Source organism: Eumetopias jubatus, unplaced genomic scaffold (genome assembly GCF_037043125.1).
Source record: "Eumetopias jubatus isolate StellerSeaLion01/CBP00866 unplaced genomic scaffold, mEumJub1_p1.0 scaffold_16, whole genome shotgun sequence".
NCBI classification, from domain to species: Eukaryota; Metazoa; Chordata; class Mammalia; order Carnivora; family Otariidae; genus Eumetopias; species Eumetopias jubatus.
This window is the reverse complement of record NW_028274822.1, coordinates 65,148,383-65,165,592: the sequence shown is the minus strand read 5'-3', so window position 1 is coordinate 65,165,592 and position 17,210 is coordinate 65,148,383. Positions and strand designations below refer to the sequence as shown.

At 52.5% G+C, this 17,210-nt stretch overlaps 1 protein-coding gene across 1 annotated transcript in view; it reads right to left on the bottom strand.

The window, feature by feature from the left end:
• CLTCL1 (clathrin heavy chain like 1) overlaps nt 1–17,210 on the bottom strand; it is a 102,055-nt gene that overhangs the window by 2,298 nt on the left and 82,547 nt on the right. The window contains exons 25-33 of the mRNA XM_088019399.1: nt 14,929–15,093; nt 13,214–13,321; nt 10,571–10,738; nt 10,340–10,489; nt 6,527–6,662; nt 5,610–5,716; nt 5,155–5,325; nt 1,654–1,875; nt 964–984 (exon numbers count right to left, since the gene is read on the bottom strand). Coding sequence (XP_087875525.1) covers nt 964–984; nt 1,654–1,875; nt 5,155–5,325; nt 5,610–5,716; nt 6,527–6,662; nt 10,340–10,489; nt 10,571–10,738; nt 13,214–13,321; nt 14,929–15,093 — 1,248 coding nt within the window. The remainder of the gene's footprint in view (nt 1–963; nt 985–1,653; nt 1,876–5,154; nt 5,326–5,609; nt 5,717–6,526; nt 6,663–10,339; nt 10,490–10,570; nt 10,739–13,213; nt 13,322–14,928; nt 15,094–17,210) is intronic.

Genomic DNA, 17,210 nt, shown 5'->3' with positions numbered 1-17,210 from the left:
GACACTGTTCCACCCTGAAGTAGCTACGCAGCTGCAGTACTGACATGGCTGCCAGGATGACCATCATTCATCACAGAGAGGGAGTGTGTTCCCCCCCTAGTCCTCGAGGCCCCCTGGAGGTCCCAACACCCGCAGCAATGAAGGTCTGAGCGGTATGAGTTCCTCTTATGTTAACCCATGGGCCTTGACTCTAGGAAGATATTCAAGCCATATGCACCCTTCTTTATGCAGGGGCACAGCAGACAGACTATGGCTAAGACAATTTAGGGATGGGAAAAGCAGAAACCGTGGGACAGGTTCTGAAGACAAGCTCCACACAGCACAGACACTTCCTTTAGGGAGCTGCCATCCACTGTAGCTGAGGAACCAGGGACTCTTGTAAATCCAACCAGTCTATGTACCCTAGTAGCCTGCAGATCAGGCCACACGGCCAGGACTGCCCCTCTCCTGTCCCCTGAAGAGCCTCGGGAGACCTCCCACTCAGATGTGCTGTGTGAACGGGACTAGGACACACTCTGGCAGTCCCTCCTCCTGTAGCAGGGAGATGGTCTTGAATGACCCATGGAACAGTCCTTGACAGGGGCTGGGCAGCTCCCAGGAGGCGCTGCAGGTGGCAGAAAAAGCAAGCCCTCACAGGCCAAAGCTGGCAAGTGCCAGACACCCCCCACCTGTGCACTTCTTGTTTCTTCTCTAACCCCAGACTAACACCTTCAGGCCCCTCCCCTCACACCACTGAAAGAGACCCTCAGCCTAGGGGCTGCTTAGCATCATGGGGCCTCCATATGCCTGGAAGAACATTAGGCGTATGGCTGGATGGGCCAGTAGGTGCTGCTGGGTTGGCAGCTTTTCTGCAGCCTTAGAAACAAACCAGACTAGGGTCTCTGGATGGTGCCTCAGTTAGGCCCCTGACCAGAACTCCTAGGGCTTCAACACACACGGAGAGTTAAAATCAGACACTCCCACCTTGTTAAACAGCTCATCAACCTGCAAAGAAAGAGTAGGAGGCTAGGGCCACCAAGTGATATCTGGAGTGGTAGAAGCAACTTACCGAGACATGAGTATGGCCCTGAGGCCAGGGAGATATGGTTCTGAGCCCATGTCTTCACCTGTCAGCTTTGGACCCAAACCTGTGACTACAGCTGTAGAGGGGATGACTACCTACCTGTCCAGGTGTTACCATTCCTACTAAGTGGTCAGCAAAAGCGGGGTTACCATGACAGGTCTGCCAACAAATGCACCCCGAACTCCACCAGAGGCGCCCTGAGAGGTAAACTGACAGCACGGGGATGAAGCCCACGGGCCGTGTGCTGGAGCTCTGCTACCTGCTGCCTCACTGTTCTCAGAGCACAAGAGCCCTCGGCTGTGGGCAAGCACAACCGTCGTGCCCCCTAGCAGCATGTGGCAGAGCTGATGCAAGGGGAAGGACTCAGTTCTTCGCAGAGCTCCCCAAGGTGATTTTCTAGAATAGGTTAATGTCAGGCAGCAAACCACTGGGAAAGCATGAGGCCACTCTCCAGGGTGGGAGGGGCTGGCTGGCCAACCTGGGCTGGCCCCCCACAGGCCAGTGGCCACCACAGGGCCTCTGCACGCATGGGCTAGAGTCACAGCCGTGCTACGTGGCAGCAAGGGAGCCAGGGCAGAGCCCGTACTTACTTTGCTAAGGTACTCCCTCATCACCTGGATGAAGTAGGGCATGGCCAGGTCCACGAGGTTGTGTCTCCAGGCCAGCTCCAGCACTACATCCGGGGGAAGCAGGTCGTAGCAGGTGAAGAGAGAGGCCGCGAAGCACTCCCGCTTGCCTTCCTCCAGGAACCACTGCAGCAACTTCTCAGCCAGCTCAGCGTCCCTGGACTCTGCAGCATGTTGCATGGCGTCCTGCAACCAAGGCAGACGCACAGCTCAGGTCTGCCCTGCCTGGCGCTGCTGGGAGGCACTTTCTGGGTGGGTAGGACACGCAACAGTGCCAGGCTCCGTGAAGGCCATCCTCGCCTGCAGAGGGGTCTCTGTGGCTCAGCTGCCCTCCGGTAGGATGGAGTACCACCTCCAGGAGGGCTCTGGAGGGCACCAAGTGTGTTCCTGGCAGCAGGCTCTCACAGACCTGCTGAAATGCCAAGAGGGAGGTAACGCGCAGAGGTGCAGGCACCCTGAGAGACAGGCTCTGGTCTTGCAGCTGGACTGGCATGCAGAGGGAGTGCATGGGACTGCCTGGGGGACGGTAACAGAGCTAGCAGGGCCTGATGTAAAGGTCAGAGTCGCTGTGCTTGGCTCAACAGCCAGCGCTATCCTTCCAACTCAGCATGCAGCAGCTACAAGGAACCCAGCCAGTGCTCAAGAAATAGCAATCTGCCCATTCTTCCTGACAAAAAAGTCCCCTCAAAAATCCCTGATTGCTACTTTTATATTTGCAGATTTGTCTAAAACATAAAGAATCATACCCACCCAGTGAGTAATCATCAGTAAATTAGTGATTTTGATTTTCTACCCACAATGGTGAGAAGCAAATGGCCTAAACTGCCAGTGCGTGGTCAGCTAGCTCTCCCGGACCCTCCAGCAGCCCTCCGCAGCCCTGGACAACCTGGGCTTCCAGACACGAGACTGAAGCCTGAAGATGAGGCCTCTCGGCCTAGAGGCACAACCAGTCTCAAAGGCATTCTGGTTGCCCCCTAACCGCTGCCTGCTGTTGCGGTCCTGGCTCCTCTCCTTCTCAGTCCTCTGACATGAGACTCCCACGTGGGACCCAACATCCTATAAACCAGCTCTGTGGAGGCCCCTCTTGTCCCTGATCCTGAAAGGATCCTCTCCCACCAGCTTGTTGCTTCTGCTGAGTCCTGCCTCATCCCCATGCTGTTCCTACAAAGGCACCTGGCCTTTTAATGGCAGGGGGAGTGGAGGCTCAAGTGAAAGCTCCAGGACACCTTCAGGTCTCCCTGGACCTCTGACACCAATGCTGTCACTGCTCAGCACTCTTCCCGCATGTCCTTCAGTCCAGCAGGGCGGCCCACCCTTGGTTGGTTCATCTTCAATGTGCACCTAAAAGTGGGCACTTCTCTTCCTCCACAGGCCCGGGTACTGTCTCATGAACTCTTACAGACTCAACTGCCATCATCAGAAAGTGGACGTTTCCAGAACCATTGTGCTCCAACTGTCCAATGGCAGTTTCCTAGAGGATTCAGGTGCAATGAGCCCCACAGATGATCTCTCAGTCTGTGCCTGCCCCCTGCATCCTGGAACCAAGCTTGAATCTGAGATTCTCCCACACCTTCCCACTTCTTGTCACCATACCTGACCCATGTCACTACTGGGGCATCTCTCTACCTCGTTCCTGTTCCTCAACCTCCCTCCCAAACCAGTGCCAGCACTTTCCAGGGCCCTGCTCCAGGCCCTCGCCCTGTCCTGCACTGTCCCCAGCCTGTGACTGTATCTCTGCAGGCTCCTGTTCACTTGTGGGCATGAGGGGTCCATGAACCTACTGCCTGTTCACACACCTATGAATGGGCCCCTAGCCCTGACCTTCCCATGCCCTAACACATTCCCTCATGCCCCACCTGTCCTGCTGTTCCTCAACAACCCCAGCTTCCCACACGCAGTTACCACGCCCTCGATACCACTGGCTCCTCAGAGTGAACACACCTTAAAGTGGTTAGCCCTGACAGCCAAGAGCCCACTGCTTTTACACCCAACCTCTGCAATCTGGAAAGCATGCTTCTTATTGCTTTATGACTGTCCCAGAAGCCAGCAGTGGCTACTCACCAACCCCTCCAGGTGGCACACTATGACCGCCCACTCTCCCAGGACTTCCATGCAGGGTAGGCTCTGCTACCAAGGCATGGCTGACACGTGTGTGTGTGTGGGGGGGTGCTGTGCATCGTGGGCTCTTTAGCACCACCCTGGCCTCCACCTACTAGATGTAGCACCGCACCACCAGGTGTGACAACCAAACATTCCCTGGGGGTCAGAGTCGCCCTCACTGAAAACCAGGGCACTGGAAAGTATGCCCATGGCTTTCTGTGTGTGGCTTGTCCTTGTGGATTCTCTTTCTTGCACACGTTGCTCTGAGTGGGATTGCTGGTTGGAAGGGGACAGGTGGCCTTCTGGCAGTTCTCACAGCACTGCTCGCTCACTCACTCATTGCCCGAGCAATAAGGGGCCGTGCACTCAAGATCCTGGTGTGTACACTGGCAGGATGGGGCAGTAGGGAACCCCTAGCCAGGGGCAGTTTCCCTCTGGTGTGTTGGAGCCCCGCTGCCACCTCCCAGTGCCAGTGCCTGAGGACCCTGACAAACTGTCTCAGAGTTCCCTCTGTCAGCACCCGAGGAAGGACCATAAGCACTGTCACTAAAAGGGAGGACATGTCACATAACAGTCCCAAACTGGAGGTAACAATTGGGATGAAGCTTGACGTGTCTCTGATGTCCAGGCTTCTCTGGCCTCGGCCCATGTGTGGTGAGAGAGAGACGCCCGTCCTCTTCTAAGAAAGAAACTCAGGAATGCCAAGGACAGTTCTGGGAGTAACACCTTTTAGGTCAAGCTCATGGCCTGAGAAAAGGCTCCCCAGAGGCTCATGGCATGAGGAACCCTTGGAGATCAGGTTAGCCACACTGCACATTACAACAATGGCCCTCTCATGCAACTCTACTTTATCCCACCGGGGAGATGCTGAGGCCAGGTGGAGTGAAGGTAATGCCTTCAAGGGCCTGGGATCTCTCCAAGCAGCCCACCCTGGCCAGCAGATGCCCAGATCTGGATCAAGAGAGGGTGGTACTGCACCACTGCTCAATGGCAGAAACAAGTATTGTGAATGGGATTTTCACTTTGGTGTTTTTATTCCCTATATCTTGATCAATAGAAAGCAAAGTAGGTGCCAAGTGAATGCTGCCACACTCTGTTCAGGGAGAGTGAGAGTCACAAACACCTGCTGGGAAAGATTCAACTCCATAGGAGCTAGTCTTCTGATCCAAGTAACTGAAGAGGCTCAATGTTAACGACAGATAATGATCTTCACCCTGTGTTCTACAAACAGGTCCCCCTTTACTTCATCCTCCTTGTCCCCACCGTAAGTATCTCCTGATAGGGCGTTGTGGCCATCTCACCAGCCCTCCACCCCCAAAACATCAGGAAGCACACAGGAGTGCAATGGGGCACCGGGAAACCCACCTTGTAGAGATGGTCCTTCTTGCAGAGCTCCACGCTCTGGGCCCACCGCTTGTTGCCCTTGTACAGATAAGCCGCAATGCGCCTGAACTCAATCAGCTGGTGCTTCTCTAACCGCTGTGCCAGGGCGATGTTGTCAAAGTTGTCGTAGGCATCAATGGATGCCCTCAAACCCTAGGAAGACCCGGCCTTTCCGTGGGTGAGGGACACAGTGGAGCGGACAACCAGGAATTACTCATTGGCAGCTCCTGCCACCATGGCCTCAGAAAGGCCCCTCTTCATCTACCTTTGGTGCCTTGTGGGGCCCACAACCCCTCCTGTGCAAGGTCAGCCCTCGGAGAAGGGGGCGGGTACGAGGAGGGGCTCTCCAGTCCCTGAGTGCCCAACACTGGCTGCAGGGGTCCCTGGGGCAAAGGGAGGTCACTGCCCTCTGATAGGGCTCCTTCCCCCACACCCACCTGGTAATCCTCCTCTTCCGTCAGTAGGTGGTTGAGGGCCTCATTCACACTCTTGTTGTTGTGGCTCTGGACTGACCGCAGGTAAGGCTTCACTAGGGGCAACTGGCCTGCCTGACAAGTCAGGAGAATGGTTAGGGCACTCAGGCAAGTCATCAGGGCACTGAGCTGGGGGCACTGTGACACACTGATGGGCCAAAGTGTACAGCCTGGTTCCAGGTCTCCTTCCAGAGAGCCACAACTGATATGCCCTACACATACCAACACATGAAGGGCTGCCTGGGTTACTGAGTAAATGCCAGTTTCGTCTATGGATATTTTGGCTGAAATACAAAGCTGTATCTGAAACCTAAAGCAGTTTGATACATTTAATCTTTACATTTGCTGGGTATCAATTTAAAGAACTACTTATTGGGCCACTGGGTAGCTCAGTCATTAAGTGTCTGCCTTCGGCTCAGGTTGTGATCCCAGGGTCCTGGGATCGAGCCCCATATTGGGCTCCCTGCTCCGTGGGGAAGCCTGCTTCTCCCTCTCCTACTCACCCTGCTTGTGTTCCCTCTCTTGCTATGTCTCTCTCTGTCAAATAAATAAATAAAATCTTAAAAAAAAAACTACTTATTAAGGAATGGGGTGCCTGGGTGGCTCAGTCAGTTAAGTGTCTGCCTTTGGCTCAGGTCATGATCCTGGGGTCCTGGGATTGAGCCCCACGTTGGGCTCCCTGCTCAGTGGGGAGGTCTGCTTCTCCCTCTCCCTCTGCTGCTCCCCCTGCTTGTGTTCTCTCTCTCAAATAAATAAAACCTTTAAAAAAAAAAGAAATAAAATCTTTTAACAAAAATAAAAATAAATTATTTATTAAGGAATTACCACTCAGATGACCTTGACCCAATACACCCTTTTCTGGCTCTGGGATGCTGGCTGACTCACCTTTGAAAAGAAGCCAACAGTCCGGGTGTGGTCTAGCCGGGGCGCCAGCACAAGCAACAGGTCGTTGATGAGCAGAGGTTTGTAATCCAAATAGAACTGCAGCGCTTTATAGTAGAGCTCCACATTGGCAACCTGTGGGTGGAGATAGAGCTAAGGGTTGGCTCCTGTCAATCCCCAGGCCGCCCCACCCACCTGTCTCAGATGCAGCATACTCCACCGTAACTCCTTCCAGTTTTTGCCCAAATGCACTTTATTAGTGACGCTTGTTGTGACTGCCCCTTTCAAGACCAAACACTCCCTCCCAACATGCCCCCTTTCCCACTTCTGACATTTTTCTCCTCAGTATTTGCTCCTCAGTGACCTAAACAGCAGGCCTTTGTTTCCTGCCTCGCCTAGTATCTGATGCAGGGTCCATGCTCAGGTAGTATCTGTTGAGTGAATGAATGAGGGGTAACAGGCCAGGATAAACCTGAACTTCAATACATGGTTTTATCCAAGCAAGATTCCCCCAGTCCTCCCTGGAAGCTCACCCTGAGCTGTAAGCAAATCCGTAACACATCCTATTATGTCTTCACTGCTCTCAGACAAGACACCATGGTATGCGAGGTCCGAGTCATTCCAGGCTGACCCTGTGTCACTAGGAAGGCCACCCTCCTAGGCCTGCTGATAGTGGGGCCTGGTGTTCAGAGAACAAAGGTGGTTCCTACCTCCAAAGGGACGTGTGCCAGGTGTGTGGTGATCAGCATGTCCAAGGGAGCACGTAGAGGTCCAAGGGTGCACACAATATGTAGCAACATTAGAGTCATGCTGGGCGGAGGGGCTGGGCACAGTGGGAGCTTTCTAGTAACACTAGCTCCAGGTAAGCCAGCAGCAATGTGGGCCCAGTGACATCTGCAGACCACATGGCAGAGGACGAGGACTACCCACAGCCCCCCTCATTACTGGTACTCTTTTTGGTTACTGACTTTATCCTCCTCTCCAGTCCCTGGCTTGGACTGGCCCTGGCCCCTCTCAGAGCAGAGCACTCACTGTCACCACAGATTTTGACCTAGACTGGCCTCAGGGCCCCTGGTGCTGTCCCTGTTGGTGCCCCCTCCCCTTCCCCTGGGCACACTTGCTTCAGAACTCTGGAACCTGCTAATCTTCCAGCCAGGCCCTTTTACTCAATGGTATCTGGACCCAATCAGGGGTCTCCGCCAGCCTAGATGTCTAACAAGCAGAAAGGGCAGTGGGGACGTAAGGTGGGGGTGGAAGGGCAGGGGCACACTGAATAACCCGCTTTCCCCGCCTTTGGAACAAGTCATTGCTGCCTTCACTAAAGCATGGCCAAAGTGCTCCACATCCCTCTGCTTAGACAGCTTAAGGCAGAGCACAACTGGCCATGCTGCATTCCCTCACTGCAGTGACTATGAAGCTGGATATGAGCAGGCCCAACCACTCTGGGTGGGTGGGACCATAGACATGTGTTGTGTTGTGTTGGGCTGAGCCACTGATCTGGTGACAGCTGGCACTCTCTGAAGCATCCCCTGCTCCCATCTAGGGCATTGGCGTCTGTGTGGCACCCTCTTGTGGAGCCAAGCACCAGGATGGGATCACCAACAAGGTCACACCCCTTTGTGCAGTTGGTAAGGACGGCCACCGCTGCCCCAGGACTAGGGACGGGGCATTATTCCTGTTTTGAAGAAGAGAAACAGGCTCAAAGATTCTGTCACAAGCTCAAGGGTGACCAGTGAGGGTGCTCTGGCTCCTGACAGTCACTGCACTACCTGTGAGAAGCACCTACTGTAGGCCAGGCACTTGCTGCTGCTCACTTGGCAGGCAGGAAACATGTCCATTTTATGGATGGGGTCACTGAGGTTCACAGTGATGACACTAGCTCACAGTGACAGAGACAGCAAGTGGCTGAGATGCAACCCAGGTCTGTGTCACTCCTGCCTGGCCCTCCACCACTCAGTCCTGTGGCCAGATGATTCTAAAGTTCTCCTGTTGTGTGCCCAGAGTCCTGTTGTGTGCCAACAATGTCCTCTCTGCCAGGCCACCACACCAGCCACCACACCAGGTAGGTGTCCTTTACATCCCTCTCTCCTCCACATGCAAACTGACAAGGGTCTCTCACATAGCAGAGAGGCAGAGGCATCAAGAACAGAACTCAGCTGTCAGCTGCATGAACACTGTTTTGCCACAAGAAATGGTCTGTCGGGGTGTGTGAGGGGCTCAGTCGGTTAAGCGTCTGCCTTCGGCTCAGGTCATGATCCCAGAGTCCTGGGATTCAGCCCCGCACTGGGCTCCCTGCTCAGCAGGGAGTCTGCTTCTCTCCGTCCCTCCTCCTCCCCTGCTTGTGCTTTCTCACTCTCTTTCAAATAAATAAAATCTTAAAAAAAAAATATGGTCTTGTCTATGAGCATGTGACCTCGGACCCAAGATGTCATGCTGACTTCCATCTCTCCTCAGTAATCTTCTGATCCTGACCACCATCAAGGTAGACTGCACTTGGGTCATGGGCCACATCAGCTGCCTGGACAGCTTATAACGCCCCAGACACCACTAAGAAACAAAAAGCACTGCCACCTCAACCATGGCATGTCATCAACTTTAAAATGCATCCCGATATCATTTGAGTTCGATGTGAAAAAAGCATGCCTAGAATTGATCAAGTATGGGTTTTCCAGCATGTTTTTCTTGTATGCTGGGGGCACAGGAACGTGAAATCTGCCCACCCTTCCATCAGTAACCTGCAGACCTGTACAGGATGGGATGTCTGCAGGCCACCGATTTCACATACCACCACACTAAATAGCACTGACGTGTGTGACCTCAGATGCTGAGACCTGGCTAGGTACTCCACCCATCACCCACACCTGCCCTCAGCAGCCATATGTGGAACAGAAGGCAGACTACTCCCTGACCCAGATGGTGAGGAGCCAATGCCCACCCCCCCCCAGTCCCTCCCGGGAGCAACAGAACTGACATACAGTCAAAATGCTATCTTTCACTGACAGCAAATGGGAGAGACCTGTGGACAAGTTATTCATGTAAGGCCACTGGGACAAAACGAGGACACTCAAAGCCAAAGACCCGGGACTGATGACAGAAAGCTTCATCCCCTCACCTTCAGATACACAGGGCTCACAGAGGAGGAGAAGCTTGGAAGCTGGGCCCAGGCTGAGCCCAGAAACAAAACAGCAGAGGCCTGCTCAGTGCCTGCACCCAGACCTGACACCTTCCAACAGTATTTGGCAGCTGGTGGAATAGTTCAGCACCCTGGTTTAGCCCAACTAGACTATTGGAGGGTGGATGCTCCAAGGAAGGGTGGGGACCCAGAGGCCAGCAGATTCGGGCTCATGAATCCACCTCCACAGGTGCCTGTGCTCCTCTGGGGCTAGCAGTTTTAGGGGGAGAGACGTGAAGAAAAAATATGCCAGATGGTAGAAAATATGAAACAATACAACAGGAAATGGTATAGACGGGGTCTGGAGGTGGGTCCCAATCTGATAGGGCAGAAGGAAGAGCAAACACCAGGGTCTGGTTGTTCAGGACCCCGTGGGGGAGTGAGGTAGGGAGAGTGGTCCTAGGCCCTGCCCCGCCTGTAGCCTAGCTTTGGGGCCGAGGCCAGTCACTACCCTTCTTAAGCATCTGTTCCATTTGTGCAGACAGAATCACCACGACCTCCACAGAGGTCAGTGAGACCCTCACAAGATGAAGGCAAACACAAACACACCCTGGGGCGCACACACTGACATTCATCCTGCCTGCCCCTAGGATAGGCTGGGCAGAGGCAGACAGGAGCTGGTGCTCAGGCACCCTCTCACCTTGGCAATAACATCCTTGAACTGCCCTTCCCTCCAGGCGTCAGTAGGGTGATTGATCATGGTAAGGACGGCATTGTCGTACTCTTCATACTTGTCATAGAGAAACACCAGCTCTGCCCAGAGATGCGCCTGCTCTGCAGCTCTCAACACCTGGGAGGATAGCCAAGGCCGAGGGCTGGGCTTGTGCCCACATGCACACGGCAGCCAGAACCCCAAAGAGGGCTAGATTACCTTTGGGATGTTGACTCGGGACCAGAAGAGCTCCAGGTGCTCTGGCATCTTCTGAGGCTTGAATTTGGAGTAGAGGATGGCCAGCTCTGTGAACATGCCCATGTGGGCCCGCTCCAGGCCCAGGGCCGCCTCCAGCAGAGAGATCAGTTCCTCAAAGTAGCCTCGATCCTGACAGACCGACAGACATGCTTGAGGTAAGGGCAAAAACACCCGGGGTGGCCAGCCCTGCTCTCTCTCGGTTATGCACTCTGGTTCCAGCCCGCTGGACATGCCTGAGCTGAGTCTGACTGGTTTCCATCACATTAATGCCCAAAAACCTCAAGGGCCACCCCCAGGGGACGATTTCACACCCTCCTCATTCCCTGTCTTCACTGTGTGGATAACCTTGCTCCTGCTTCACTGAGAAATGGAAGCCATTAAAAGCAAATGTCTGTGTTGACCCTGCCGGCATCTGTACCCATGTTGTCTACTCGCATGCTGCTTGTGCTCCTGGCTTAGGCCCCAGCACCTGCCACCTACTGAGGCTGAAGGGTCAGTAACTGTCCCTTTCTCTCTGGGCAACAGCTTCTCCCTCCACAGCTTGCCTTTAGCAAACACCCTGCTTATTCTCCCATCCTGAAATGCTCTTTCTTGATTCCATGGCCCCTACCATTGCCATACCATTTTTCTACTCTTTGCAGCAAAACTCCTCAGCTGGATCCTGCCAGGTTGACTGTCCCTCCCTCCTGGGCACAGATGCCTTGGTCTCTGTAACTTCTTACTTTACCCCAACCCATGTCGGAGAGCCCTAGGCTCGCTTTCTGTTATTCTTTATCTGCCCCCAGCCCCCAGGACCTCACTCAAGTTGCGTAACTTTATGTCCATCTGTGTGTCAACAAGTGGCTCCTATTTCATTTCTCTAGCTGAGTTTCTTCTCTGAGTCCCAGGCCCTGTTTCCCTCTGCCTCCCCTGACACCTCTACATAAACATCCAATTGGCAGCTTAAACTTGGTATGTCCAAAACTTAATCCCTGTTCTTCCCTTCCACCAGTCTCTCCCTTTAGTCTTCCCCACGTCCACTAGTGAGAACTCTGTCTCTAGTTGTTCAGGCCCAAAATAAATGGAGTCATCCTTACCTTTTTCCTCTCTCCCACACACAATCTACTAGCATACTGACTCAGCTGCACACTCAAAAAACCCCAAACCTGACCGCCTGATCACTTCTTACCCTGCATCACCCACCCCAGGGCTCTCCTGGCTGCCACCTGCCCGCTCCCCTATTTGCCTGTCCCCAGAAGGGGCTGTTCTCAACACGCAAGCCAGAATGACCCCTTACCTTCAGGTCCCGTGTCCTGCTGTGAGTCCTTCATGATGGCCTGTGTTCCCCCCAACCCCCCGACCTCCCTTCCCCAGGGACTTTCCTCAAATACTTGGCACATTCCTGCCTCTGGACTCTGCCCTTGGCTGCTGACCCTTCCTTCAGATTTCCCCACGACCAGGCCCTTCAATTTCTCCAGGTCTCTTTTCAGGGTCACCCTCTCAATTAGTGTGACCTTGATGGTCCCTTCATGAAGTTTCACCCAGGCACTCCTGGTCCCCAAACAGGCTCCATTGTTCCTGTAACTCATCACTTCCAAACGTGATGTTTGTGGCCTGTCAACCTCAATGAATGTGAATTCAACTGAATGAGGGTTTTTTTGTTTTGTTTACTGATACCATTATCTAGAATAATGCCCAGCATATGGCAGGTACTCCAACACTTGCTGAACAAATGAAGTATTCTGTCAGCCACCACCAGACTGCTTTATTACTTTCCCCGTTTACTTTATAGTTTTATTTCTTGAGCTTCTGTGGAATAGGAAAGCATCTGTCACTGAAAAGTCATCCAGCCTAGCTTGACATTTTAGACTCCAGTGGCCCTCACTTTCATAAGCTCATAGGCCCCTTGAACCCTGTGACTCACTAAGTCCCCCCATAGCCCTTACTATCCCCTCAGTGACAGGGGGCTGGGGCCTGAGTTCCATGGGAACAGTAACACCGCGTAGCAAAATCCAATTTTCAGTCTACCCTGCTGACCCCACACTTCCACACACGCAGTTCCAGGACTCCCACAGACAGAGGCCCGGGCCCTGAATACACTGATGTCTGTCAACCACTTGACAGAGAAGATGAACTATGACACTAACACAGATAGCTCCCACTCTTCAAAGGTCCCTTGGGGCTCCCTACCCTGGACTGTTGCATGTCCTCCATCTCTATGGTACCTGATAATCATACCCTCTGTGGGCCACACACTCTAGGGGATTGGGGTATGGGCTGTGTCTCTGCCATGACTTGTTCCCAGCAAGGTACCCAAGGATTATCCACATGTGCAAGCCACTGGCTAGGCTTCTGAAGGTCCAAGGACACAAGAAGAGGGGGGAGTACTCTTAAAAACACAAATACCAACCTGTAGTTAGGTTCAGGATATATAACACACCAATCTGATTTGTGGACGGGTCGTCTAGCACATGAAAAGACTTTCCCATAGAGACAGTGCTTTGTATGCCTACCTGAGGATGTGACACATACTAAGGGGATGAGCGTCCCTTTATGTGGAGTGTTTAGGTGTCATTCATCATCTCCACTGCTGGTAGAGATCATCTCTGGCCAGAGACTAGTTACCTGGTAATAGCATATCAGCTCCTCCAGCTCATCTGCGTGAATGACAATGTGAAGACCACACAGCTGTGCAAGGCGGAACTCCTGCCCATCCACGCATGCAAAGCACACCTATGGGAGGGAAGGCCAGAGAGTGTGAGTGTCCCCAAGACAGGGCACAGTGCCACAAGAGCTGGCTGCCAGGGATGCAACTACAAATGCAGAAATACCAGCAAACAGTGTTTTTAAAGTTAGATTCTGAACAAGTAAAAGGTGAGCTGCGTGAGACTGGGAGAAAAAATAATGTCATTTCTAATCTGCAGGCCAATGGGGTATTTGAGATTGCAGAGAGAAGAGGGCTCATGCATTACTTCTAAGCCCTGAGACGTGAAGGTCTCTTTAGGGGACAGGAAAGCAATGCTGGAATCTCCTGTTTGGGGTTTGAAAACGGTTTAACAAAGTTCAAGAATAACTGTCAAAGGAGTACAGTTCATCTGAGTGCTGTTTATGTGGGAGGAGCTTACTTTAATAAATATTTTTTAAACTGAGCTTTTGTTTTAGGCACTCTGCAGTATGTACACTCAATGATAACAAGTTCTAGGAAGTAAAAGAAGCCCCCCCGGGGTTCTGCTCAGAAAGACTCAGAAGGGGCCCTTGAGTTGCTCGCTCGCTCCTTTCTTTTTCTTTCTTTCTCTCTCTCCCCCTCCCTCCCTCCTTCCTTAGATTTTATTTATTTATTGAGAGAGAAAGAGACACATAAGCAGGGGGAGAGGGAGAAACAGATTCCCCACTCAGTAGGGAGCCCCACCTGGGGCTTATCCCAGGACCCTGAGATCATGACCTGAGCCGAAGTCAGATGCTTAACCAATAGAACCACCCAGGTGCCCCTAAGCTGCTCTTTTTTCAATGGCTGAAGACAGACCTCATACCCACAGGCAAAGCTGGTTTCTCTTGAAGTTTCCCTACCTCCCCATCTTCTATATATGCATGTGTTTTCATAGCAGATAAGGCAGAAAACCCAGATAAACAAAAATAATCCCACAACCCAGAGATAACTGGTCAATACTTCGAAACACAACTGTTACCAGCTATATTTCTTGTGATACAGCACCCACCAGATCTCTCTCTCTCACATAATCACACACAGAATGGAATTACCCTACACATTCTACTTAAATTTCTCACAGAATACTCAAAACCTCCCCTCCCATAACCTTGGCTATTCATTTTGGTAGAGTTGCAATATGTACACTATTTAAACATGCCCTTGATATTAGACATTTATGTTGATTTTAATCTTTTATTAAACAGTACTTCAGAGATTCATTGAAACTAAATCTTTTGTACCTCTTTACAAACTTTTTTATACTTACAGATAATTCTGGTATTATCAGAGAGCTAGAAGACGTGCCCTACCAATTTACTACAAAAGACCAAAAATGCCAATTTACATTGATCATACCACTAATAAGGTGGTTTTTAAAAATATCTTAAATTATGACACTACTTCTCATACTGATAATTCCATGCTATTAAGACAGCCTCTGGGAGCTGATTGGTCCAACACAGAGCTCTCCAAGGCCTTTGTTTCAACCACAAATGCAAGCTTACGAGGTTCTCTGAGCCTTCCCAGAAGACTCAGAACCCTGCCTGGACAAGGCACAAGGGTGTGGAGGAAGGAAGGACAAGGAGGAAAGGCTTGAGAGACTAGTGGTCTCCTCGAGACTTCCTATGCTTACCTCCTTCCACGTCCGGGTGCTGTTGGCCTTGCGGCTGCTGTCCACCGCTGCCTGATATTCCCCGAGGTGGACCAGGGTGGAAGCCAGGCGGGCAAAGTTAGAAACACTGCTGTACAGCAGCTTCGCGGCCTCATACATTCCCTCCTCGTAACAGCGGTCTCCAACCTACGAGCAACCAGGTAGCTTTACTGAGACCTTCTTAAATGGGAAGATTCTCCAGAGATGGTTCAAAGTTCCTAGGTGGCAGAGGTATTTCTGTTTTCAAAGAAGGCGAGTACCTTTCTGATCACACAGCAGCCTGGGCTACACAGAGCTTCTGAAGGATAAAGTGTGCCCCTCAGGCCCTGGATCCACTCTCCACCACCTGCTCCTGTGTCTGCTGGCTGTCATCTCCCATATCTGCACCCCAGTGGGCCTGGCCTCAGAGGTGTGCTCCTTGCTGCTTCCAGGCAAGTCCCCTCTGCCCCCACTAACAGCTGCCCACCAGAGAATAGCCTGCCAGGAATCACACACCAGCCCTGGTTCTTGCTGCCACCCAAAGATCTTGCTCATTCCCTGACAGCTTTAGCTTTCTTTGACTTCCTCTGCTCTGAGGACCTTGCATCTCTCCTGACAACAGCCAGTCACTGTCAGCTGCCAATCCTGGGAAGCCTGGTACAAGAACCTACTCTCTGCCTGCTACCTCCCCTCCTTTCCAGCTCACCACCTCCAGACACCCCAACTCCTGCCCACCACCCCCATCTGCGCCCAGCCAACTCTCCTCCTGGCTTGCTGGCTGTTGGCAAGCCATGTGGCTCTACCCTCACTGCCTTGGTTGCACTTGGCTGTACTCACTTGGCCAAACCCCAGTCCTGCTTAGAGCGGTTTCTCTGCCAACTCCACACCCGAGACCGCAGAGCTAAATTCAGACAGCCAAAACCCAAAGTGCCACCCAGGCTCTCTTAAACTTCATGATGATGCCCCTAGAGGAACACGCAACACTAGCAATCCTACTCCCTCAGCCCAGGTACTCGCTCCTTGTCCATCATTCATTTCCTATCTTCTCTCCCCAAATTTCCAGCAACTCAAGCTGAGTGCCTGGCTTCCCAAACCCTGAGGAGACAGACACAACCTGAAGAGCCCTTCCATAAGCACCAGAACTGAGCTTGCCCCCTTGCTGCATCTGTGGTTCTCACCTGGCCCCAACGTCAACTCTACTGGTGCACGTGACCCCAGCCCCCCTCCCCTGCTCCAGCAAGCCTAGCAGTGATTCTTCCCTCTGTACTAAATCACTCCTATAAGCTTAAGGAATCAGTGTAATTTCCCCCAGCTCCAAACCAAACCAACCAATCTTCACTGTGACCTCAGCCCAGCTATTGGCTACCACTCTGCTTCTACCCTTTCTTTTTGAGCAATATTTTTCAGAAGAGATGTCTATCTGTCTTAAGATCTGTCCCCAGTCTCTTTCTGTCCTCTCTGGAATCTGCTGCAATCAGTCTCTTGCCAACTTGCTAGCAGAGTCACTGCTTCTAAGTCGCCAGCTCATGATGCACACCATCTGGCTTACCCATCACTCTCCCCGACAGACACCTACTTGCTTCCCTGCACAACCCTTTGCTTTTGTCCCCCTACCCCGCCACTTTCCATCCCCACTTCTCCCTGCCCTTGGGCTTTGGGGTGCCCTGGTCTCAGGCCTCAGCTTCCCCTCATCGCACAGTGTCAACTGCACACTGAAGACTGCCACATTTACAGCTCTATTCCTAAATTCTCCTTGGAAATTGGACTTCTGTACCCAGGACAGACGCCCCTGGATATCGAGATCGAACCTGTCTGCATGCGAGTCCTGACTGTCCTCCAGGCAGGCTTCATACATGGCCCCCACCTCAGTAGGCACAAGTCCATCTGTCCATGGCTGTCCCACGCCACACATGGCACAGCTGCCTTACTCCCCCTTCTCACTCACACTCCACCAGCAACCCAAGCTTATCACCAGCTCTCTGCCACTCACCTTGACCACTTTCTCTGAGTGGCCATTGACTCTGGCCTGGGCTACTGAATAGCCTCTTATCTGCTCTCATTGCTTCTGCCTCTGTCCTTCAGTCTGTTTTCAGCACAGCAGAAACTCCAGAGGAGTTCTGTTAACCCCTAAGACCAGATCATATCCCTCCTCTGCTCAGAGTCCTCTGATCTCACCCAGAGCGGAAGCTAGAATCCTGCCCGTGTCCCACAAGTCCTGACATGCCTTGCCAACAACCACCTCTCCCCAACATTCCCTCTCTGACTTGAACTGTGAGCCCATGTTT